Genomic DNA, 26,807 nt, shown 5'->3' on the forward strand with positions numbered 1-26,807 from the left:
AAGTCAGCCTATTTGAGAGCTTTGACTTCCAGTTGGGCAAGGAACACTCCAGAGGAGGCCACAGGACCAGGTTCCGATGTCTGACTTGGTGGAGAGGCTTGTCCAATCCCAAGGGGGTTCCAATCCCTGACACCGGTGGTGGGGTGGGTAGTGCCAATCCCAAGGGGGGTCTGATCCTTGACCCTAATCCCCAAGGGGGTCTGGTACTGGGGCAGGGAGGTGATCCTCAGGGGGAGAGGGGGTGGTGGTTTGTATTGGGGAGGGGATCTGTTGGTGGGGGAGCTTGGAGTGCTGTGAAGGCAGTTATCTTCTCTCCAAGAGTGTCCTCAGCTCACTGCAGCTGCCTGATTTCCTGAGGCCTGGGAATTGAGGCCGACTAATGTTAAACCTACAAAGCAAATTAAATCCAAGGCTTCCTGCCTTGCTAACAATTACAATGCAACTGCCTCTTTGGAGCAGGTTAGCTGCCACCCCTTCTACTTGGAGTTGGCAAGCTGGAGCTGGCTTCCTGACATGCTTCTATTTTTTGCCTATTTAACCCCCAACCTGCACCCAATCTCATCCAGTCACCATGTTAAAATAGTCCCCATGATTCTATGCCAGCAGCCTCCCACAAAATTAGAATGGGCACAATGAAGTCCAATTTTCCTCCCATTAATGTAGGATTTAGTGGATGTATATAGAACTTATGACTTGGAAACTGAAGTGGATGAGGTGTGAGTAGGGCAAGTTCTCTTTAGTTGTGAAATAAGTTTAATGTCCAGTGATTCACTATCAATCATTATGGTTATATTGCAACATCTGTGTGTTTTTTGGAGGGGATGAAATTAAATTAAAATTTAGTGTTGCTGCATATTATATGGCCTTTGTTTTCTGAACTATAGCAAGAAAGAATTATTAGTGGGCTGGATGAAATGACTGGTCCACTCTTTCTAAATTACAATAATAAAAAATTAGTGAGTGCTCACTCAGTGTGGCTGTGATAATTGAGATGAAATGCACCAAGGAACAAAGGTAAGAATGCCTTTGTAATTGATACGGCCAGTAATTGTGTCGGGCACTGGTTGTTAGTTTGTGCAAAAGAAGACAACTTCTTACTATATAGCAATGGAACAGCAGAGATCATCTGTTCATGAAAGTTGGCAGCATAAGTGACTGATGAGCTGCCCTGACGTACCCTTCTGCCTCCAGTCCTCCAACTCTTCTTTCCAATGGATAAGCACCTGTAGAGAGAAAAAAAAATTGCTGGGCTGCAGAGAAAGGGCGGGGAATGGGATTAGCTGAATTGCTCTTGCAAAGAGACGGCACAGACACGATGGGTGAAATGGCCTCCTTCTGTGCTGTAACCATTGTATAATTCTATGGATCTTGTATCTTCCCTGATCAGTTTAAGAACAGTGTTTAGATTGTGCACATTCATTTCACATTCGACCTTGGCACAAAGATACTTGCATCCCACTTGGGCCAAAGTTCAAATGGTTGAAGGGAATTTTAGGGCATTTTCCTGTCCCTATCCCTGAGCATATTGGATCATTTAGATGTAAAGAGAAATTGGGTGGTGGAGTTCCCACACCAGTAATGGAGTTTGCCTGATTTTTAAGGATGTTGGGGTGGCACAGTGGCGCAGTGGTTAGCACCACAGCTCCAGCAGCCCGGGTTCAGTTCTGGGTACTGCCTGTGCGGAGTTTGCAAGTTCTCCTTGTGACCATGTGGGTTTCCACCAGGTGCTCCAGTTTCCTCCCACAACCAAAGACTTGCAGGTTGATAGGTAAATTGGCCATTGTAAATTGCCCCTAGTGTAGGTAGGTGGTAGGAGAATGGTGGGGATGCGGTAGGGAATATGGGGTTAATGTAGGATTAGTATAAATGGGTGGTTGTTGGTCGGCACAGACTCGGTGGGCCGAAGGGCCTGTTTCAGTGCTGTATCTCTAAATAAAAAATAAATAAAATTGGGTAGGTTCCTTACTGTTGAGCAAACCTGCCATATCGGCATGCAATAATTTTCCTCGATACACTATCCCTGAGTGATTCAATATACCCAGTGCAATGGCAGAAAAACCTGCTACTCTGCAGATTTTGCAAAGGTTTTGAGGAAAGCTCTCATCATTCAGAAATGTGAGACTGCTGCAACTAAAGAGGTACCAATAATAATGAAGAGATAATTGTCTTCTTTGGTTACTTTTACTGTTTTTGATGAGTTGGGTGACTCCTGACTTATCCTTTCAGCAGTTACTTGTTTAACTTGTTCTCAGAGTGATGATGGTTAAGCTACATTTATTGCCCGCCCCTAGTTGCCCTGAGGAGGTAATAGTGTGTCTCTATGGAATTGACTGTCCTTGTGATGATGGTACTCCATAATGGTGTTAGTTTGGAAATTCCAGAATATTGAGCCGGTGACAGTGACAAACAACAAGATACAGTATGTCCAAGTCAGGGTGGTTTGTGGCTTGGAGGGAACCTGGCGGTGATGGTATTCCCATGACATTGTTATTCTGGTCCTTCTCAGAGGTAGACATTGCAGTGGAGAGAGGCATTGATTAAACAAACTGCTCTCATCAGAATGATTTTGAGTTTCTTGAATGTAGTTGCCTATAATGCATATCCATTAATTTGGTGTAACCCAACTCAGATAGGGCATATTTTGTAGAAAAAAATGATCCTGGCCATTTCAAAAATGCAAGCCTTCTGTCAAATAATATGTTTCATATGTTTTGCTTACAGACAGTGTTGAAGATGAGTTGGAAATGGCTACTGTCTGCCATCGACCTGAGGGGCTGGAGCAGCTTGAGGCACAAACTAAATTCACAAAAAAAGAGCTTCAGATCCTCTATAGGGGTTTTAAAAATGTAAGTATTTAAAATAATTGGAATTTAGATTTTTAGAATAACATTTAAAGCTAATCCCCTTAAGACTTTTGATTGTAAAGCTTTGAGTTGTGATTGCAAAGTCTGCTTGTGCGAGGTTGGATGATTTAGGCAAGGGTTTTCCTTCTTTGCCCTTTGAATAAGGCCCGGGAATGGGACAATGGGAGCGCCATGGCAAAAGTGCTGCTTTTGATGCTGAATCTTATCTTCCTGAGAATGCCATAATTTTCTGCTGTAGTTGTATTTTCAAAAAATTCAGCAAATGGCTTCTAGGAGTAGAATAAGTTGGGGCCAGGAATTTTCTTCCCACTCCACGGCTGTAACTTTCAGAAATGTGGCAGAAATTCTGTTTAGTTATGGTGGCAGAGTGGGAGCAGCTCTGAGGAAATTCTGGGTCCAGGACTTCTGCTGCTGACAGTTATCCAGTGACTTCTGCTGAAAAGTGTATACCTATGGATGTCAGATTGGACATGGTTGGGATGCCCTCTGTGATTGAAAAGCCTGTTGTGTTCACCAACGTTGTTCATACATGAACAATTTATTCTTTTTGGATTAATTCAGAAAAATCCAAATTCAGCTCAGTTTAAATTTGGAGATGCTTCAGTCTTTAACTATAATGGTTACATCCATACATACCTGGTCAATGTGACAGAGTTTTCTTTTCATTCCTTCTTGCATAAGCATTTGATTTAGGCAGTGCTGTACGATGTATTTAGGCTGCGCTGTATGATGTGGAGTTTTCATCGGGATTTAATCTGATCCTTAACTAAAACTCCTTATCCCTTTCCCCTTCTCTAAGACTGTGCAGTCCAGAGATCAAAATGGTGGATGTTCTTACGAGTGCTCCCTAATATAAGTGACCTTTCTTTATGACAAATAGAATTTGTAACAGCTGATACCATTTGGATGTGAGCATTTAAATCATTATCTCTGTTGAACAGTGAGGGCTTATATTCAAATCTTGGTTTTGGCTTTGTCCTCAAAATTCCAAAAATGAAGCCCTTGAAAGTAAGGTTGAGGCTCTGTGATGGTACCATACTAGTGCCGAGAGGACACATTACTCTGAGAGCCCAATGCAATGATAAGAACAAAGCGTTCCAGATCATAGACGGCCAGCAACAGCCACTCATCTCAGCCAGAGCAAATCTAAAGTTTGGACTGGTAACCATCAACGTGCAAAAAGAGATTTGCAACGTGTCACAGCACACTAAACCGCAGAATAGATCCTAGAGGAGTACACGATGTGTTTACAGGTTTAGGATGTCTTCCTGGAGAATATCATCTCGAAGTAGATGAGAGAGTAAAACCAATTCAGCATCTGCCGAGGAAATTTCCAGGTGCCCTCAAGGGCAGCCTGAAAGACAGGATAAAAGAGCTGGAAAAGAAGGGAGTAATCAAGAAAGTGACAACCCCTTCAGAATGGATTAGCAGCATGGTAGCAGTGAAACAACCTGGAAAGCTGACAGTATGCATTGACCCAAAGGATCTAAATAAAGCTCTGAGGAGATCTCACTATCCTATGCCAACCATTGAAGGAATTTTGGCACAACTTGCAAAGACATAAATTGTCACTACCCTAGATGCGAAGCATGGATACTGGCATGTGAAGCTGGATGAAAGCAGCAGCTTTCTAGCTCAATTCTGGATGCCATTCGGGAGATACAGATGGTTGTGCATACCATTTGGCATTTCCACGGCTCCAGAGGAGTATCAACGTAGTCAGCATGAGATAGTTAGTGATCTTCCCGGAGTGGAAGCTATAGTGGATGACCTGCTAGTTTATGGATGCAGAGACACAATGAAATACACTATTTCTGACTGTTGTGGGACAACTCAATCACCACACGAGGAGACTGAAGTACAGATTTTGATCATTTATTCAAGCATATGCAAGGAGAGTCCACCTCGGGCAGTCCAAGATAGTGCTCTGATTTTACACACAAGGATACAAACTTATATACTGTTTTTCTCATGCAATATGGTTGAACAATGGATGATTGATCATGCACTCTAATGAGTACACCGTTCTAGTCTTTATCAGTGCCCACTCCAGATATATCTAGTCTGTGTCCATTATCTCTTTGTTTCACATTAGTCAAACATTCCATAGTTCGCTGATTGTGAAGTCTGTATAGATCCCAGCTATCAACCTTCACTCCCTAATCCTGCCATTGCCCTAACAGCTTGTTTGCTTCTTTTCTCATCCTGACTTAATTATATTCTGTGAGTTGCTTTTCTAATACATTGCTTAATTCTGCTTAACTCCTTCAGTCCCCCCTTTTGGCCCTTGGCCTAGTCCAAGATGGCCAACAGACCTAAATGGTGATGTACTCAACTCTCATTGCTCCCTGCCACTCATTGATACAGGCCAGGTGTCGAGTTTACGTTTGCAAAGGCAATTGAGTACACCGTCTGTATGGGTCGGCCCTGCAGTAAGAACTCACAGACAACCTGTCTAGCCCCCACGTTTTCATGTCCCCATATTGCTGGCCTCTCCTTGTGTGTCCTCCTGACCCTGTAAATTAGGCACATCAAATATATGACTAACACTACTTGGGCAATGACCAAGATGTGAGAGATGATCCTGAACCAGGAGTGTATCTGTACGTTCAAACCCCAATTCCACAGATCCTCCCACCATGTGGTATCATCGATCTGTTCAGCCTCCTCTTCCAATGCCTTAGTTTGTTGTTGTAATGTATAATACACCCTCTGTACCTGCTGTAACCCCTCATGGATGACTGTGAGGTGTGTGGGCAGCGGTGGAATAGAATACGAGAATGCTTCACGTACAGTTTGAGGTTTTCCTTTATACTCTCGGTAACCTGCAAGTTCACCATTTCTCTTTTATATATCTCCACCAGCCCAACATTCCCACCCTCACCAGCACCTGTGGGCGTAGGCACACCGTGTGATTAGTTATTGGACAGGATCGGTTGTGCCCGTACTTATAACTCACTTTGTGCGTGGTCAGACAATATCTCCCTTTTCCCACATAGGCAACATGGGTTGGTTCCATTGCTGCCCATACAGCTTCCATTGTACAATTGGCCATTGCAGTAAATCCACATTTTTGCCTCTTATATATTGGATGTGGACACAATACAGCAGAGGCTGCTACACTACATCTATGTGAAATAGTACCTAGCATTTTCCTCTCTATCTCTACAGCATATGGCGGTATATCATGATAGCTTACATAATAATCTCCCCTAATAACTCCAATATTATCTACTTCGAATAACAGCTTTCTAAGTGTTGATTCAGGTATAACCGGGACCGCCAAGACCACACATATCAATAGACTATAATTGACAATACATTTCTCATCAGCTTTATACACGTGTTAAACCTCTGAGCTGGCAACCAGTCAGATGTTGTTTCTGCTGTCGGGAGCATTTAATATCCACAGGGGAACTTCACCCTCATGGAGTTGACTCAGATTTTCGCGTGTCTGCTCAAGCATCCAAGATCCATAAGTACTGCAGATATCATTCCTAGGCGCGTCCTCTGAGATGTTACGCCCTTCGCCAATCAGTTCATTAATGGTCCATGCGTGACTCTCAAGTACTGCAACCAAACCCTGAACTGTCCTTGTCAGGGTTTGATCCAAAGCAAACTGTCCGCTCTGGATCCTTTGTCCCTGTCCGAGGATTTTCTTAAGTTGGGCGCATAATATCGGGATCTTTTGGTCCACCGCGGCTAGATTGATTGAATTTACCACTGAAGTTCCCGTGTTGGCGGCATCATTCACCAGGCTACGTTTTTGCCGGTACTTCCCCTGAACAGAGGGTGCAGCCCTTGGGCGCCCTCCAGCAGTAAACCAAGATGCCTGTGTTATTACTTGTCTTACTAAAGCCTCATACAGTGCTCGGGTCTCCAACTGGCACCACTGGGACAATTTAATGTCAGAAATGTTTATGACAACGGGTACCAGCTCATGGTGTACATTATCAAACAAGATTTTACCCGTTTTTGTTAGCATAGGAGTAGGAACATAGGAGCAGGAGTAGGCCATTCAGCCCATCGAGCCTGCCCCGCCATTCAATATGATCATGGCTGATCATCCACTTCAATGCCTTTTTCCCACACTATCCCCATATCCCATTATATCATTTGTATTTAGAAATCTGTCAATCACTGCTTTAAACATACTCAATGACTGAGCTTCCACAGCCCTCTGGGGTAGAGAATTCCAAAGGAAATAGTCCATTTTCTGGTCCAGAGCTCAACAATGGGCAAGGGGAATCTGTTGCTTGGGTCCTTAGTACCAGGATCTTCCCCGTCGTGTCATTTGTTGTGGAATGGGGCGGTTTTGAGCAAATTCGCCTTGGCCCATGCCCACCACACTGGTAGATCCAATTGTCTTTGTTCTCTGGCTCATAGGTTGCCATGGTGTATATACATTCCGCTTCTGCACATTCACCTGGTGCCAGGAGCCAACAATCTCCTTTAGTCCGGGGACAGTCTTGCTGAAAGGACTAACAGTCTTCCATGGGTGCGTGTAGGCATTCCCTGGTTGAATTCAAAAAGGTGATGCAGCCCCACTGGGGACCTGTTGTTGTTGGGATCACCAGTCCTCCCCTGCTATAGCAGATAAATGCCATTCGTTGTTCGCTGATTCCGATGGTCTTGAGGTCACCTTTACATTCTGTCGTTGAGCCGTTGTGTTATAATCTGGTTGTCACTTGGCGGGTTGAACCTTCGCTGATTCCCAGTCCCGGGAGCATTAGTATTCTGAATAGCATTCTGTAAGATATAATGGGCCCTTCCAGTCATTATTGGTCAGCCGTGATTAATTCTGCAAGACAAAATTAGTCAGTTATATGTTTCAGTTGTGTCCAGTGTTTCCAGCATCCCTTCCCTCTAATGTCCACACAGGCACAGGTATCGCTGATCATTATTACCTCATAGGGTGCAAACTCTGACTTCTTGGGCATTACTTTTACCATTACTCTATCGCCAATGCTATGCACCTTCGCCTGTGTCTCCTTCATGTCTGTTTCCATATCGCAAATGATCTGCTGGTCTCTAACTTCCTGTCTTAGCTCATGCAGTTGCCTGCATAGTTCTCTTACAAATCGTTCAACCCTTTCTCTTGCAGGCCCTACTTCCTCACTACCTGCTACAACATCCCCTGACAATCTTATCGCTCTTCCTGTCATTAAGTCATACGGGGTTAGTCTGGTCGTTCTGTTGGGCGTTGCCCTGAGTTCCGTTAGGATCCCTGGCCACAGTTCGGCCCACCCCATCCTGTTTCCTGGATGGCTTTAGCTAACGCTCTCTTCAACGTCCTATTCATCCGTTCCGCCATGCCTGAGCTCTGTGGGTGATAGGGGATATGAAACTTCTGTCATGTGCCTAATAATTTACAAGCTTCCTTGATCACCCGATCTGTGAAATGTGTCCCTTGATCTGAATCTGTCTGCAACGGTATTCCCCACCTGGGGATTACTTCTCCAGCCATTATTCAGGCCATCGTACTGGCTGAACAGTCTCGTGTGGGAAAGGCTTCCACCCACCTCGTAAACTGGTCAATGATGACCAAGCAGTAATTCTTTCCCCGGCTCAGTGGGAGGGGCCCCATGAAATCAGTCTGTATCTGCTCCCATGGTCTCTTCAGTTGGGGTTGGTCTGACATATGGACTTTTATTGGGTGTCCTGGGATGTGCTGTGCACACACCAAGCACCTCTGGCAATGTTTTGCTACATCCCTTCCCATCCTTTGCCACCACCAGCATATGCTCATTCTTCCTAACATGGCTTCTCTCCCCTGGTGTGCATTCCCATGGTATATGTCCATCAGGTTATGGTGGATACAATGCGGTGATACCGTCCTTCCGCCAAACACCGTCAGAGCCTTCAATTGTTCCCTGTTTCCCCGACAGTTTTCGCTCCTCATCCTCTACATCCCTATGCAATTCTACCAGTTTTACTTCCTCCAGCCCGATCGCAGCTGCTGCTATTTGTGACACTGGTCTGGTTGTGGCTGCCGCATCTGCCCACTGATTATCCAGTTGGATCGGATCTGTTCCTTTCTAATGTGCCTTGACCTTTATTACTGCTGCATCTAGTGGCAATTTCACTGCCTCTACCAGCTCCCTGATTATTGCCTCATGCTGTATATGCCCCCCTCCTGAGGTGAAATACCCCCATCGGCTCCAGGTTACTGTGTAATCATGTACAACCCCGAAGGCATATATACTGTCAGTGTAAATATTAGCCTGTTTTCCTTTCACTATCCGTAGGGCCTCTTTTAAGGCTATCAGTTCTGCTACCTGAGCTGAAAGGTCTCCTGATAGTTTTCCACTGCCGACAACACGTCCTCCTTCATTAACAACTGCCCAACCGGTACACGGGGTCCTATCCACAAGCAGGGTCACGTCCACCCCTTTTATCTCATCCTCCTTTAAAGTTCCTGGTGTCCCTTCCTCTATCTCGAGCAGATAACTGTGCTCCTCCCCTTCCTGCAGCATGCTCTTTGCTGGATTAACCCTATGGTCAAGGAGTATCACAACCGATTTATCCCTCAGTAGTAATACTGCTTTACAGGCCATCCATCTACTGTCGGACACCATCCTAAGTTTCCCTGTATTAAGTAATTCCCTGATAGTGTGTCTTGTATGAAGAAACACTTCCCCTGTCATTACTATAGGCTCACAAACCTTCACTGCCCATGATGCACAGTCGAGTGCTGCCACACAGCGGGGCATGCCACTCACTACAGGGGATTGCTTGGTTGAAAAGTATTCTACCAGTCTCATGCGATTCCCGTGCTCCTGGGTTAGTTTCACACTATAAAACCCGTCCTCTTGTGGGCATACAGATGGTATGGTTTTCCCATGCTGGGTAACCCTTGTGCCGGCGCCCAGATGAGCGCCTGTATTAATGCAGTGCATGCTTGTTCCTGTTCCTCGCCCCATTCCATACTGTCCTGGGATGGCTTCCCCACTTTGGTCAGATCCTGTATGGGTGCTGCGATTTTCACAAAATTCTCTATGAAGTTCTGACAATAGTTAAATAGGCCCACGTCCTTTCTAACTCCTCTTATGTCAACCGGTCTAGGCATTCTATCTATGGCCTCCTTCCTGCTCTGGGGGAGCTCCCTCTTACCCTGTGTGACCCAGTACTCTAAGTATTGGACCTCTTGCTGTCCTAGTTGAGCTTTCTTCGGGCTCACCTTAAAACCCCGCTGCCTCCAGTAGTTCTAAAATGCTCAGTAGGGCCCCCTGCATGTCTCCTGGCAGTCTTTGAGGCAATCAGGATGTCATCTACGTATTGAACTACAGTGCTGTCCTTGTCTAGGTTTGCCTGACTCAGGTAATCACAAATAACCCTGGACGGCACAGTGGCGCAGTGGTTAGCACTGAAGCCTCACAGCTCCAGGGACCTAGGTTCAATTCTGGGTACTGCCTGTGCGGAGTTTGCAAATTCTCCCTGTGACTGTGTGGGTTTTCGCCGGGTGCTCCGGTTTCCTCCCACAGCCAAAGACTTGCAGGTTGATAGGTAAATTGGCCATTGTAAATTGCCCCTAGTGTAGGTAGGGAATATGGGAGTACTGTAGGGTTAGTATAAATGGGTGGTTGTTGGTCGGCACAGACTCGGTGGGCTGAAGGGCCTGCTTCAGTGCCGTATCTCTAAATAAAATAAATTTTAAAAAAACGCCGGGCTATTGTGAAATCCCTGAGGCAAGCACATCCAAGTGTACTGTTGGTGCCCTACTGTGAATGCAAACTTGTCCTGGGATTCCTCATGCAAAGGGTTAGCCCAGAATCCGTTCGCTATGTCTAGTATGGAGAAAATTGTACGGTCTGACCCCAAGCCATTAAATATAGTAGCAGGACTAGCTACTATTAGGTGTTCTTTGGGTGTTACTTCGTTCGGGGCTGTGTAATCGGTAATTACATCTTTAGTCGGTAAGATCCGACTGGCCAGATGGGCAAATTTGTGGGGGTCTGCATCCTTCTCACTATTCCTCAACGTTCCAGGCTTTGTACAATTTCCCACACCGCTTCCTGTGCTTCCCATTTAAAGGGGTACTGTTTCCTTGGAGAATGCTCTGGTCCTGGTATATAGCCGGATGCCATATTAACCCTTCCACAGTCATGTTTGTGCTGTGCCCAAACTCCGGTGACTTGTCGGCACAGCAAACCCCAGGGACCGTGACGTTCCCATGGGTCCGGGTCGGCCTCGGTCACCGCCGCTACATTGTGAGCAATCATGTGGATTCTTTTCGCCTTGAGCAGCCCCCACATTAGTATTTTACAATAATCTGGGCTAATCAAAGCCCCCAGCTCTGTTAAAAGGTCCATCCCCAGGATACTCCCTTCCTTTGTCTTGCATACCCATATCTGGATGGGGATCATTAATCCGCCCACTTTTAGAGGAATAGTTTCACTGCGTTTTGCTTCGATTTTCATCCACCCATCCCAGATAAAGTTACTGTTTGTGTCATTGCTGGCAAATCCAGGTCCGTGATTGATACAGACGCCCCAGTGTCCCCGGTCCTGGATGTTCCAAGGGCCGATATTCCCTATGCGTTGTTCCCGGCCATATCCCAAAACAGTTGCCGGACCTCTTCAGGTGTCAAGTACTGTTGCCCTGACCCGCCACTAGAGGTCTGTCATAGAGTCATAGAGTTATACAGCACAGAAACAGGCCCTTCGGCCCATCGTGTCTGTGCCAGCCATCAAGTACCTAACTATTCTAATCCCATTTTCCAGCACATGGCCTGTAGCCTTGTATGCTATGGCATTTCTAGTGCTCATCTAAATACTTCTTAAATGTGGTGATGGTTCCTACCTCTACCATCTCTTCAGACAGTGCGTAAACCTAGGCCTTTGTCTTTCTTTTCCTCTACCGGGAGCCCAGCAGTCATTCTGGTTATGCCCGGGCTTTCTGCAGTTCATAGACCGGTTGTTGGACAGTGTCTGCCCTTTCTTTGGCACCTTATAGTCCTTTGCCATGTGGCCTTGTTTACTGCAGTTATAGCATCCCTTCTGTGTGGTCACCGCTGCTATAACTCCGATTTTACTTTCCTGTTGGTCTAAGCCAGTAGCCTATCGCGTGATATCTATATAATTTCCTTCCACTGACAAACCCACTTTTAGGACCTTCTGGTGCTCTGGACCGAATCCTTCCTTTAACATTTTCAAAAATATTTCTTTGTTACACGATGGGAATTCACGCCCACTGTATTGTACATATGCATCCCACTTCCGCTCCGCATAGTCCATTACTGATTCCCCTTTCTTCTGGGCAACGGACGTGATATATCCCCCAATTGGATTCACCCTTTCCAAATGTCTCTTGCACTTCATCCTTACAGGCCCGATGTTTACCCGCTATCTTGTCAGTGGTTATCCCCTTTTCCATCGCTGTCCACCCACCTGTGCAGTAGTTATAGAGCAACTCGTTCCGTATGTCTCCGGGACACTTTGCCTTCACCAAGGCATGTGTGTGTTTTGGGTGCATACAGTGGAACTCTTGCATTTCCCCAAGTTTAGACCAAAATTCCCTATTATTACGGGGCTTAAGCAGGGCAATTCTTTAAGTAACATCTGTTTTTCAACTGGACTAAAGGGGACATGCGTTATCTTCTCCGTTATCTCTCTCATTTCTACTTCATTGCTGTCGTCATCAACTTTAACATTACCTTTTTCATCCTTTACTTTCGTTTTGGAGGTTTTGGTCTGTACCGTCATAGGGTCATGTTGAGAATTTCGAGAGGGACTGCTGTGGGGATTACTCCCGTTCCCTTGTACGGGGGTGGCTGTTCACCATATTCGGCTGCCTCCTCTGCCAGGCTTCCCCAATCAACTGCATCATTAATGTTTTTATCGGAGGTGGGGGATACTGCCACCACCCGACAATCCTAAGTCTTTGTTTGCTGCATATGGGCGTTCACCCACTGCATAGTTACAATTATAGTGCAGTCACAGTAACTGCACCTTGCTATTCCCTATCCTTCTTCTGACCTATCCACCATGTTTTCTGCTTCTCGGGGGTTCCCTCTGGGCCCCACTTGTTCTTTTGCATCTTTTTAATAATCTTGTTATGTTGTTCTGCCATATACTTAGTCATGGAGCCCTCCGAGCCCCAGGCGAAATGCATTTCGTTACTCAACTTCTTCTCTGACATTTTACTAGCCTCCTGACATCGCCCAGTGTGGTCTCCTATCCCCTTCATCTCTCCCGACCAGCGCGGCTTTACGTCCTGTTAACCTCACAGTAAGTGGTTCTGACCTCTGCGCGGCTTTGGAATTACTGTCGCGCCAGTGCGGTTCTGTCTCCTTACCCGGCGCCTCTTATTGTTGGTCCTCCTTTAGATTCTTTGGATACTCCATTGGACCTTCATTCGGGTGGGCTAACTGCCCTAATTATGGGTGGTAAATAAACATACTCACCCGCTTGCAGTGCCGTTCTGATGGTCCGGTGCGAGTATCCTGTGGACTACGCCAAACTGTTGTGGGACAACTCAATTGCCACACGTGGAGACTCAGGTACAGGTTTTGATCATTTATTCAAGCATATGCAAGGAGAGTCCACCTCGGGCAGTCCGAGCTAGTGCTCTGATTTTACACACAAGGATACAAACTTATATACTGTTTTTCTCATGCAATATGGTTGAACAATGGATGATTGATCATGCACTCTAATGAGTACACCATTCTAGTCTTTATCAGTGCCCACTCCAGATGTCTCTAGTCTGTGTCCATTATCTCTTTGTTTCACATTAGTCAAACATTCCATAGTTCGCTGATTGTGAAGTCTGTATAGATCCCAGCTATCAACCTTCACTCCCTAATCCTGCCGTTGCCCTAACAGCTTGTTTGCTTCTTTTCTCATCCTGACTTAATTATATTCTGTGAGTTGCTTTTCTAATACAATGCTTAATTCTGCTTAACCCCTACACTGACCACAATCAAAATCTAGTGTGGCTGCTAGGCAAAGTTTGCCAGATGAACCTGTAGCTGAACAAGAAAAAATTGCAATTTAAGATGCCCAAAGCTAAGGACATATAACACGTACTGACAGCAAAAGGTCTTTGCTTGGATCCTGAAAAGGTGAGAGCAGTAGCAGCGATGCGGCGCCCAACAGATGATTCATTGGCTTTATTAACTATTTATCAAGATTTATGCCCAATTTGTCCCAGAGTGTGAACCATTACATCAACTCACTGCCAAGGACGTGCAGTGGTATTGTGGCAGAGAACAAGAAGCAACATTCACTAAAATCAAGCAACTAGTGATGCAATGCTAGTGCTGAAATACTATGACGTAAATGATGAAGTTACCCTGCAGTGTGATGCCAGCGGGACAGGACCTGGAGCAACCCTAATGCAGCAACAACAACCAGTTGCATTTTAATCCAGGGCGTTAACGCAAACAGAACCACGCTACGGTCAGATCGAGTGCCTGGCCATTGTCTTTGCTTATGAACATTTTCATCAGTACCTACTTGGAAGAGACAAAGTGCCAGACGAGTCCGACCACAAGCCACCTCAAAGCATTTTCCTCAAGCTGCTACTATCTGCTCCAAAGTGTCTGCAAAGAATGTTACTCTACAGAGATATCATCTGGACATGACATACAAGTTGGGACATACATGCTGTCGAGAGCAGCACTCCCTATGAAGAAAGTAGAGGATGCTACGACAGAGTGTGAATGTTCCAGATCCAACGTGAAGCTGTAGCTCGACATGCTCTAGAAGTCATCAACCCAGCAGAGGCATTGAATCTGACAGACAAGTACCTTGCTCAAATCAAGCAAACTACCCAACAAGATGCAACTCTCCAATTGTTGCAAGAAGTAGTGATGAAAGGATGGCCTGAAAGCATCAAGGACACTCCTGTGGTCACAAGAACATATTGAGCATACAGAGATGAGCTAACAGCTCAAGATGGCATTGTGTACAAAGGAAATAGAGTCATTATGAGTTGAGAGGAGAGATGCTAAAGCACATCCATGCAAGCAACCAAGGGAATTGAGTTGAGTCTGAGGAAAGCAAGAGAAGTGCTCTACTGGCCAAATACGAGCAATGAAATCAAGGACCACATCAGCCAGTGCAGTGCGTGTAACAAGTACCAAGCTAAGCAAGCTAAAGAGCCTCTGATGACACATGACATCCCAGACATACCATGAATGAAGCTGGGGATAGACCTCTTCATTCTCGGAGGAACTGATTACCTTGTCACTGTAGACTACTATTCTAACTACTGGGAGGTAGACCTGCTGACTTCAAAGACTACCGGTGAGATTGTAGAATGCCTGAAAGCACACTTCGGTCCTTACGGCATTCCAGACATTGTAATGAGTGACAATAGCCCTCAGTTCACGAGTGAAGAATTCAGCCACTTCATAAAGGATTGGGAAATTCAAGGCCAGACTTCATCTCACACTATCACCAGTCAAATGGAAAGGCTGAGGCGACAGTGAGAATCGCCAAAGGAATCAGAAAGAAATTGAGCAAATCCATCATCGATATATACATGGTAATCCTCGAGTGGAGAAACACACCTACTGAAGGCATTGAAAGTAGTCCAGTACAAAGACTAACGTCATGCCGCACCCAAACCACACTTCCAATAGTAAAAAAGCTACTGAAGCCAGAAGTAGTAACAGGCGTGAGTGACAAAATCAATGTGAAACGGCAGAAAGCTAAATTTCATTTAGACAAAACTGCCAAACCATTGCCATAATTGAGCTTTGGAGAGCCAGTCAGGTTACAAACTTCAACACTGACAACAAGTGGTACCTTGGGATCTGCGTAGAGCAGTTGTCATCTCGATCGTAAGCGGTGCATGTGAACGAATGGATATACTGTCACAACTGCAGGTACATACGCACAACTGAAGAAGCTGTTCTGTCAAAGCAGGCGGCCAATCAGGAAGATGAGAACTTACCATCTGCACAGATCACAGATCAACTATCAGTCCCAGAGGTTCACAGCGCCTCAACAATGGAAATGGAACAACAACGAGGCCTCGCGGCAGCCCCCGCCCCCCCCCCCAACCCCCGCCGTTTGGCAATGGGAGCAGAATTTAATTATTTAAATTAACGAATTAATGACCTACCTGTTCCTATCGGCCATCCCGTTGCCATATTCCAGCAGGTTGCTGGGACTCACGTGCCTTTGGATCTCTGACTGGAGATCTGATACGGGACACTGGTGGAGAGGGGGGAGGAGGTAAGTTTTCAGGGTAGGACTGGGGTGAGGGAGCGGAGTGAAACCTTTCTGATTGGGCTTGGTGATAGTGGGAAGGGGTAAGTTTCAAAGTTAATAAACTTTGTGGGGTGGGTGGGGGGGGAAGGTCAGGACTGAAAGTTAAGTTTTTTTGGGGGGGAGGAGAAGTAACAATTTGTTTTGTCATTGGGGGGTGGGAGAGAGGGTATTGAAACATTTATTAAGTTTTTCATTTTTAATCCACACTCCCTATAAGTTTAAAAATTTAAATAAATCAGAAGGGCTTGAAGTCCTTTAAAATTGGCACCGGTACCTGAGCGGTGGCATGGATGCTGTTGCCGGAAGCAGAGCGCCTGCCCCTTCCCACGTCATTGGTGGGGGGGGGGGCGGGGAGCGGTCTACCCCGGCCATGTAATTCTCGCACATGCGCCCTGCCATTTTTGAAGCTCGCCGAGATCGGCGGTGAGCTGGTAAAATGCAGACTATGTGTGCAATGCATGTGCAGAGACTGATGAGAATAATGAGCAGCTAATGGATGAGAACAGGTGTGTGCATAGTGAGTAACTTGGGGAACTCAAAGTGTAAATAATAATGCATGCACATTTTTTTTGTTTCTTTTGTATGAAAAGACAGATGTTTGGGAGAGAAATGCAATACTGTACTAATGTCCCTCCTGGCTTGCCGTAGTCATTTGACCTCTACCATGAGGCATGCACTGCAGGCATCCATCAGAGGACACTTCAATAAAGCCACAGTACAAGCAAGATTGTTGTCCTGTGAGCTCGTAACACATACCAGCCATGAAATTTTTCTGCCTTCGGGACCAAAAGCAGGTCACGGCCCTGCTAGTATAAGTTGGACACAAGGCATTGCGATCTTATGGGAGATGGCCAATTAAGAGGCCATCTCTCTATTCTCCATTCAGTTAAGGACGGCAGGTGGATTCCCATAGCAGGAGGCCCAATCAGAGGGCCTGAAGCTTTGGACAGCCAGAAACCCCATCGGGAGAGGTGGGCGCTGCTGAGGCAAGTGGGGGACTGTGAGAGTGCTTCAAAATGGAGGCACTCTCTGATGCCTTCTGAGAATTTAAAAATAAATGACCATAGCTGCCACTTCATCATTGTGAAGGGGGATATCCTCCACAGGATTGCTTGTGGTCACAACTGTGGCCTTCTCATCCCAGCAGCTCTGAGACGGGAGGATTGAGAGGAAGCATCGATGGCCTTACCCCATCCCTCTGGCCTGCCGCTAGGCAACTATCTCTAGGTACCTGCCGGCCTCCAGCCTCAGCGAACGGCCCATCCGACATCGGAAATTTCTCAGCGGCAACAGGAACTTGCCCCCAAAAAGTCCTCAATTTGTCTAATTGGCTACCTGTCACTGCCGGGCTTATGGCCGCTGTGGCATTGACTCTGCCTCTGGCAAGATTGCTTGGAGGCAGGGACGCTTCGGAGAGCTGACCCAATGCACTATTTTTAAATTTTACTCCTGGTCCCACCTCTGCTGGGCTGGTAAGATTCCACCCAAAGAGAGGGAGCGATTAGATTAAAATAAAGAAAAAAAAGAGACAGAAAGGAAAAGTAAGAAAATAATTTAAAATTTGACAATTATTAAACCTCCAACAACAATTAACTACATGCAGGAATGAGATTTAACACTTAAAATTGCTTGCATTCTAGACCAGAAAGGTTGATTGGCATTACATTAAATTGATCACAGCATTAAAACAGTACTTGCACTCTTAATTCCCAATCTTGACTTTTTGTGGTGAGTAACTAAAGTAGACCTTGGTCCTTTAGAGGCAGAGACAGGAGAAATCATCATGGGGAATGAGGAAATAGCAGAGGCATTGAACAAATATTTTGTGTCTGTCTTCACAGTAGAAGACACAAGTTCCATACCAGAAATAGGCATTACCTAGGGGCTAAAAAGAGTGAGGAAATTAAGGAAATTGATATCAAGAAAAAGTATTGGAGAAACTTGAGGGGCTAAAATCTGACAAGTCCCCGGGACCAGATGGCCTACCTCCTAGGGTTCTAAAAGAGATAGCTGCAGAGATAGTGGATGCGCTGGCTATGATTTTCCGGAATTCCTTAGATTCAGGAATAGTCCTGTCAGATTGTAAGTTGGCAAATGTTACGCCCTTTTCAAGAAAGGAGGTAGAGAGAAAACAAGGAACTACAGGCCAGTTAGCCTAACATCAGTCATTGGGAAGATGCTGGAAACTATTATTAAAGAAGCCTTAAGATTGCACTTGGTTAGAACAAGTCAGTATGGTTTTACTAAAGGGAGATCCTGTTTGACAAATTTATTAGAGTTTTTTGAGGATGTAACTAGTAGGGTGGATAAAGGGGAATCAGTAGATATAGTACACATGGATTTTCAAAAGGCATCCGATAAGGTGCCACATGAAAGATTAATAGGCAAGATAAGGGCTCATGGTGTTGGGGTAATATATTAGCATGGATAGAGCATTGGTTAACAGACAGGAAGCAGAGAGTGGGCATAAATGGGGCATTTTCAAGTTGGCAGGCAGCAAATAGTGGGATGCTGCAAGGATCAGTGATGGGGCCTCAGCTATTTACACTCTATATTAATGACGTGGATGAAGAGACAGAGAGTAATGTATCTAAATTTGCTGATGATACAAAGCTCAGTGGAAAGGTAAGCTGTGGGGAGGCTGTAGAGAGGCTGCAAAGAGATATAGACAGGTTAAGTGAGTGGGCAACAAGATGGCAAATGGAGTATAATGTAGGGAAGTGTGAAGTTGTTCACTTTGGTCATAAAGATAGAAAAGCAGAATATTTTTAAAAGGTGTGATACTGGTAAGTGTTGATGTTCAGAGAGACTTGGGGGTACTCGTAAAAGGAACACACAAAGTTAACATGCAGGTGAAGCAGGCTATTAGGAAGGCAAATGACATGTTGGCCTTTATTGCAAGTGGATTGGAGTACAGGAGTAAAGAAGTCTTACTAAATTGTACAGGGCTTTGGTGAGACCTCACCTGGAATATTATGTGCAGTTTTGGTCTCCACATTTAAGAAAGGATATACTTGCACTGAAGGCAGTGCAGTGAAGACTTACTAAATTGGTCCCTGGGATGAGGTGGTTGTCCTATGATGAGAGGCTGAGTAAATTTAGCCTATATTCTCTGGAGTTTAGAAGAATGAGAGGCGAACTAATTGAGACATACAAGATTCTGAAAGAACTTGATCGGGTAGAAGCTGAGAGATTGTTCCCATTGGTCAGGGAATCTAGAACACGGGGACACAGTTTCAGGATAAGGAGCTGATCATTCAGGACTGAGATGAGGAGAAATTACTTCACTCAAAGGGTTGTGAATCTTTGGAATTCTCTACCTCAGAAGGTTGTGGATGCTCCATCATTGAATACATTTAAGGCTGGGATAGATAGATTTTTGGTCTCACTGGGAATCAAGGGATGTGGGAAATGGGCAGGAAATGGAATTGAAGCCCAAGATCAGCCTTGATCGTATTGAATAGCGGAGTAGGCTCGATGGGCCATATGGTCTACTTCTGCTCATATTTCTTGTGTTCTTGTGATAATGGACAAATCATATGCAATGACAGAAAATTCTTAAAAATAATGGGGAGGGCTAAGAGCGAGCGGCTGTTCGTTCGAAGCAAATGTTGGAGCAATGAAAATTGGCGAGAATGATCTGGAGATTCACAACTCATGCGTATCTCTTACCCCCACCCCCACCCCCAAAATTGTTGGCTGATTTGCATCTTAATTCATTAACATGTTATTATTCCAGCAAGATTACAGCCCATTTACTTTTTGTTTTTAGTTAGACTCAGAAGTTTAAGTGAGTCAGTATCATCAAAACAAAACCTTAGAACTGAGTCCAGATGAAGGGCCAAACATTAACCGTGTCTTTTCCACCTTTACATGTCAATCAACCTGCTGTGCAATTCAGATACTTTCCATTTTAAAGCTTCAAAATAGAAGGCTAGAAGTGAGGGTTGGTGATATTAGGGGAAGAATACATGAAAAGGTTGTTTGACATACCTCTGTAACTTTCATGGAGATATTAACCTAGTTAAACTAAACTGGTTAATGTCTCCGCTAAAAGAACAGGGGAATATGATATAATCAGTGCATAACTGCACAATTATTGCCAGTAGTAATCTCTAGTTTGTATTGGTCCTTTGTACTCTATATAAAAAAAGGTTTATTTTCCAACATATTTCAATCATTAAAATGACTTAACATGTAAAAATGTGATTTGCAGCAACAGGCTGAATTTTCTGCTCTCAGGTGGGCCTCGCTACCTCCAGTCTGGGATGCACAGTTTATCCACAGTTCACAGGCTTCTCTCTCCACAGAAGCTGCCAGAGATGCTGAGTATTTTCCAGCACTTTTTGTTTTTATTTCAGATTTCCAATATCTGCAGTATTTTGCTTTTATCCACAGTTTATGATACTGATATTGACTATTACTATCACATCTCATATTTCACCATGGTTGAGGGGGTTTTGGTAAAGTAAGTAAGGAGAAACTGTTTCCAGTGGCAGCAATGTCAGTAATCAGAGGACACAAATTTAAGGTAATTAGCAAAAGAAGCACAGGTGAGATACGGAGATTTTTTTTGATGCAGTGAGTTGCTATGATCTGGAATGCACTACCTGAGAAGGTGGTGGAAGCTGATTCAAGAGTAACCTTCAAAAGTGAATTGGATAAATACTTGGTAGGGGAAAAGATGCAGGGTTATGGGGAAAGTGTAGGGGATGGGACTAATTTGGTAGCACTTTCAAAGACACAATGAGTCAAATGGCTTCTTTCCATGCTGTATAATTCTATATTGACTAGATGTTGTAGGCTCTCTCTCCCTAATTAATCCATTGGGGCCTCCACCTCAAGCACATAAACCAACGGAAAAATGTTTCCAAGGATACTGAACTTAACTGGGTGCTGTACTCAAACAAAAAGTCCAATAACTTGTATCGTGTCGCACAGTAATATACTGTATCAAAATCATGGGTATTGAACTATCAATATCATTTTTTAAAATTACATGAAAATACCATGTGACTTTAATCCCACTTCCCATTTAATTTCCAAATTCCGCAAGTCCAAAAATGCATTGTCAGGAATGCTGATATAAAACCATTTACTGCAATACTACCATGAAATGTCTTACTTAACTCAAAAAAGTTACAACTAGCCTTGGAAAAGAAGTTTGACAAGAGGCAGTCATGACTCAAAATGCTACTTTGAGGAAAAAGAAAAGTATTTAAAAACTAAATTTTAATTAGCTTATTTGTTTTTTCATAACTACTTTGAAGGCAAACACTTTGAAGAATAACTGATATATGATACAAGTTCTTGGACTTTTGGTTTGAATGCAGCACCCAGTTAAGTTCGGTATCAAAGAACAAAGAACAAAGAACAGTACAGCACAAGAACAAGCCATTCGGCCCTCCAAGCCTGCGCCGATCATGATGCCTGTCTAAACTAAAACCTTCTGCACTTCCGGGGTCCATATCCCTCTATTCCCATCCTATTCATGTATTTGTCAAGATGCCTCTTAAACGTCGCTATGTCCTTGGAAACATTTTTCCATTGGTTTATGTGCTTGAGGTGGAAGCCCCAATGGATTAACTGGACAGACAAGTGGCAGATGGAATTTAATACAGAGGGATGTGAGGTGATGCATTTTGGCAGAAGGGATAAGGAGAGGCAATATGGCAATATAGACTTAATGGCACTGTTCTAAAGAGTGTGCAGAGACAGAGGGGCCTAGGGGGTTCATGTGCACAGACCTTTGAAGGTGGCAGGACATATTGAAAATTAGCAAAGCATATATGATCTTGGGCTGCATAAATAGAGGAATGGGGCTGAATTTTATTTTCGGCGATGGGCGAAAAAAATGGGGGTCCGCATGTGTGGGCCACGCACCGCCATGCCGCCATGATCTTGAGTGCGGCATCTCATTTAAATATGCTGGGTGGCTGCCCCCCACCCCAATCACGAGGTGGGGGAGGCCTCGACAATTCCATGAATTGTGTCAGCTGTCTCTGTGCAGGCTCTGACACCATTTTTAAATGTGCGCATGAAGTTAATTTCAATATTTAAAGTTAGACCCCATCACTGAGCAGCGGGGGGGCCACTAGAATAGTGTATACATTTCTGGTCACTACACTTCAGGAAGGATGTGAAGGCCCTTTTGCAGTGGAGATTTACCAGAATGGTTCTGGGGATGAGGGAATTTAGCTACAAGATTCAGCAGGAGAAACTCGGGTTGTTCTCCTTGAAGCAAAGGAGGTTGAGGGAAGATCTGATAAAGGTATAGAAGATATGGCAGGTTTAGATAAGGTGGACAAAGAAAAACTGTTCCATAAGATGATAATACAAGGAATAGGGGACACAGTTGTTCACAGGGGAGCTGATAGTACAAGGAGTAGGGGACACAGTTGTTCACAGGGGAGCTGATAGTACAAGGAGTAGGGGACACAGTTGTTCATAGGGAAGCTGATAGTACAAGGAATAAGGGACACAGTTGTTCACAGCAGCATGTGAGGAAAATCTTTTTTACATAGAGAGTGTTAATTACCTAGAACTCGCTGCCTATGAGAGTGGTGGAAGCAGAGATGATCACTGATTTCAAAAGGAAGTTGGATGGGCACTTGAGGGAAATAAACTTGCAGGGCTATGGGGATAGAGCAGGGGAATGGGACTGACTGGATTGCTCTACAGAGAGCCGGCATGGAGTCAATGTGCCGAATGACCTCCTTCTGTGCCGTAATGACTCTATGAATAAATATACCTGTAACTGGGACTCTCTGAAGGCTCATCTTCAAACTTTCCTAACCCCAATTTCACATGCAGTGAACAATGGGTGGGTGGGCGAAGGCCAGAGAGATAAATAATGCCTGGTTGACTGGTTCTGAGACTCCAGTCCTACCTCTGATTGATCGAATCGGCTAATACTGATCACGTCCATTCCCATCTAAAAAAGATGTTTTCCTTGTGAAACACAAACACATGGTTGTCAAATTAAAAGTGATATCTGACGTTAATGTGACGTTGATTCTAAATTTAATAGGAAAGCAATGTTCCTTTATCATTATTTATATATTGTTCATTTTTGATTTGCTATGTAGCAGGCCAAAACAGGTAGAAACCCAATGCTGCAACAGTTTTGAATATGTTCAGCTCCTTTAAAAAAAAACACAAATTAAGTCTACTTGAAAAAAATCAAATAATTTTTGGTTTGCCAGTAATGCAGTCTCCTGAAGTCATCCATGGAAGAGCTCCCTCTCTTGATCAGGCTCAGAAGATTGAAAAAAAACTAAGAAGTCATGCTTGGTGAATCAGAAAGAAATGAAATAAGACCATAAAAGATTCTTTCATTCACTAACAATATGCAATAAGATTTGAGCTCTATGATTCATCTCCAAGAACTCTAAAAATGTCTCCAAATGTCAAGTCTTTTTTTTCTTCATTCAATCTTGTCTCTTTGGTTTCTGTTTGGAAATGCATGGTGTTACAGATCACATTATTAAAGATTTATTTTCCTAAACTACTTATTGTGTTATCTCATTAGCTGAGATGTTTGCTGATGCATGTAATGTCAAACATGTTGACTATTATATGAGACAGTTTGCCTAGATCCGTGCTCAAATTCTCATCTTTCTTATTATTCCTGACTTCACTGAGTGAAAGCCAAAATGAAATCTCCTAACAGTTATAAGAACATAAGAAATAAGAATATAAGAAATAGGAGCAGGAGTAGCACATTCAACCCTTGGACTCTGCTTCGCCATTCAATAACATCATGGCTGATCTGCCTCAACTCCACCTTACTGCACTTTTCCCAAATCCCTTGATTCCCTTAGCACCCAAAAGCTATCAATGTCTGTCTTGAGTATGCTCAACAACTATGGCTCTCTGGGGATGGAGAATTCCAAATATTCATAACACTTTGAATGAAAAAATATTTCCTCATCTTTGTCCTAAATGCCAACCCCTTATTCTGAGACTGTGTCCCTAGTTCTAGACTCCCCACCCAGGGGAAATATCCTCCCAGGTTATACCCTGTCAAGGCCCTTAAGAATTTTATGTTTCAATTAGATCACCACTCATTTTTCTAAATTCTAGGGAATATAGGCTTTGTCTACTCAATATCGCCTCATAGGACAATCCTCTCATCTCAGGAATCAGTTTAGTGAACCTTTGTTGCACTGTCTCTAAGGCAAGTATATCATTCCTTAGGTAAATAGACCAACACTGTACACAATACTTCAGGTGTGGTCTCACCAAGGCCCACTATAATTGTAGTAAGATTTCTTTACTCTTATGCTGCAATCCCTTTTTAATAAAGGCTTCCTAATTGCTTGCTGTACCTGCATGTTAGCTTTCTGTGATTCTTGTACAATGATACCCAGGTTCCTCTGAATACCAACATTTCCCAGTCTCTAACCATTCTACTATACTAGTTTTCCCACTAAAGTGGATAATCTCATATTTCTCCACATTATATTGCATCTACCATGTTCTTGCCCACTAATTTAATCTGATAAAAATCATTTTGCAACTTCTTTGCATCCTCCTCACAGCATACTTTCCCACCTGACTTTGTATTGTTAGTCAACTTGGATATATCACACTCAGTCCCCTGATCTAAGTAATTTCTATAAATTGCAAATAGCTGAGGCCCAAGCACTGATCATTACAGTACCCCACCAGTTACAGTCTGCCAACCTGAAAATGACCCATTTATTCCTACTCTCTGTTTTCTGTCCTTTAATCTTTCCTCAATCTATGCTAATATATTATGCTCAATATCATGAGCTCTAATTTTATGTAATAATCTCTTATGTGGCACCTTATCGAATTCTTTATGAAGATTCAAATACACTACATCCACTGGTTCCCCTAATCTACCCTGCTTGTTCCAACCTTGAAAAACTCTAATAGGTTTGTCAAACATGATTTCCCTTTCATAAATCCATGTTGACTCTGCCTAATCATAGTATCTTTTTCTAAGTGCCCTTTTACCACGTCCCTAACAATAGATTCTAGCATTTTCCTGATGACTGATGTCAGTCTAACTGGCCTATAGTTCTCTACTTTCTCTCTCCCTCCTTTCTTGAATAGCAGGGTTACGTTTGCAACTTTCCGATCCACAGAGCTGTTTCAGACTCTAGGAAATTCTGGAAGATCAAAGCCAATGTATCGACAATCTTTGTAGCTATCTCTTTGGAGGCAAGCCATGAGGTCCAAGGGATTTGTCAACTTTTAATCCCATTACTTTTTCCGGTACTATTTCTTTACTAATGCTAATTTCTTTCAGTTTTTCATTCTGACTGGACCCTTGATCAATGTTCCCTCTAAACTGCGCAGCCACACAGCAACCCAAAGGTTCCCGTGCAAGCTGCACATATGTCGGCACCTTTAAATTACCGCGCATGCATAGCTGAGGAAAAATATTTAAAGGTCCCATGTACTTATTTAAATCGGCTTTGCATTACAAAAATATTAGAGAGTACATTGCCCTTGCTTTCCCAGTATTTCCGGAAAGTTTTTTTGTCTCTTCTACGGTGAAGACAGATACAATTATCTGTTTAATTCTCTGCCATTTCCTTATTCCCCATTATAATTTCTCCTGCCTCTGACTCTAAAGGACTTATGCTTGAATTCGCTAACCTTTTAAGCCATTTCATGTCTTTTGCCAGTTTACTCTTATATCCTCTTCACTATTTAACAATTTCGTTGTCACCTTTTCTGAATTCTAATATCTTCCTAATACTCAGGCTTGCCACTCATTTTGGCAACAGAATAAGCCAAGATTGGACCATTTTTCCCATGGGGGTTTTATTGCTTAAGGGAAAGTATATTTGTTGCAAATTTTGAATTAATTATTTAAATGTTTGTCATTGCTTACCTACCGTCATATTTTTAATGTAGTTTTTCAATCTACCTTGGCCAACTCAGCCCTCAGACCTACATAGTTTGCTTTGTTCAGAATTAAGACCTTAGTTTCTGACTTGATTAAATCACTCTCAAACTCAAGATAAAATTCCATCATATTATGATCACTCTTCCCTAGAGGCCCCTTTCCTACAAGGTTATTAATTAATCCTTTGCATTATACAGTACTAGATCTAAAATAGCCTATTCCTTAGTTGGTTCCTCAATATAATGATTGAGCAAACTATCTGGTATATAATTTCATGAGCTACTGCTCCACACTATTGCAGCAAACATGGTTTGCCTAGTGTATAGGAAGATTAAAGACCATGGTGATTACTGCATCATCATCAAGAATTTGAGTTAACAGACTGTGATTGACTCTCAGATTGATGCAATGAACTATTAGAGGAAGAACAACTAACTACATAGTGCCTTATCATATTTCTCAGAAAAGTCCATGCAACTAATTAGATTGTGTAGTTGCTGTGTAGATAAGTACAACAGCTATTTTGCACACAACCAAGTCCCACATCTAGCAATGAGATGAATGAATGTTGTTTAGGATATTGGGAGAAGTTCCTGATCACAGAATCACAGAATTGTTACAGCACAGAAGAAGGCCATTTGGCCCATCGTGTCTGCATCGGCTCTCCGAAAGAGTAATTCACTTAGTGCCATTCACCACCTTCTCCCCGTAACCCTGCACATTCTTCCTTTTCATATAACAGTCTAATTCCCTTTTGAATGCTTCAATTGAACTCTCAGACAGCGCATTCCAGACCTTAACCACTCGCTGCGTGAAAAAGTTTTTGCTCATGTC

At 43.7% G+C, this 26,807-nt stretch overlaps 1 protein-coding gene across 2 annotated transcripts in view; it reads left to right on the forward strand.

The window, feature by feature from the left end:
• LOC137372972 (Kv channel-interacting protein 4) overlaps positions 1–26,807 on the forward strand; it is a 419,817-nt gene that overhangs the window by 319,400 nt on the left and 73,610 nt on the right. For both annotated transcript variants that reach the window (XM_068037555.1, XM_068037561.1), the window contains exon 2: positions 2,722–2,846. In XM_068037555.1, coding sequence (XP_067893656.1) covers positions 2,722–2,846 — 125 coding nt within the window. The remainder of the gene's footprint in view (positions 1–2,721; positions 2,847–26,807) is intronic.

Source organism: Heterodontus francisci, chromosome 1 (genome assembly GCF_036365525.1).
Source record: "Heterodontus francisci isolate sHetFra1 chromosome 1, sHetFra1.hap1, whole genome shotgun sequence".
Classification (NCBI taxonomy): domain Eukaryota; kingdom Metazoa; phylum Chordata; class Chondrichthyes; order Heterodontiformes; family Heterodontidae; genus Heterodontus; species Heterodontus francisci.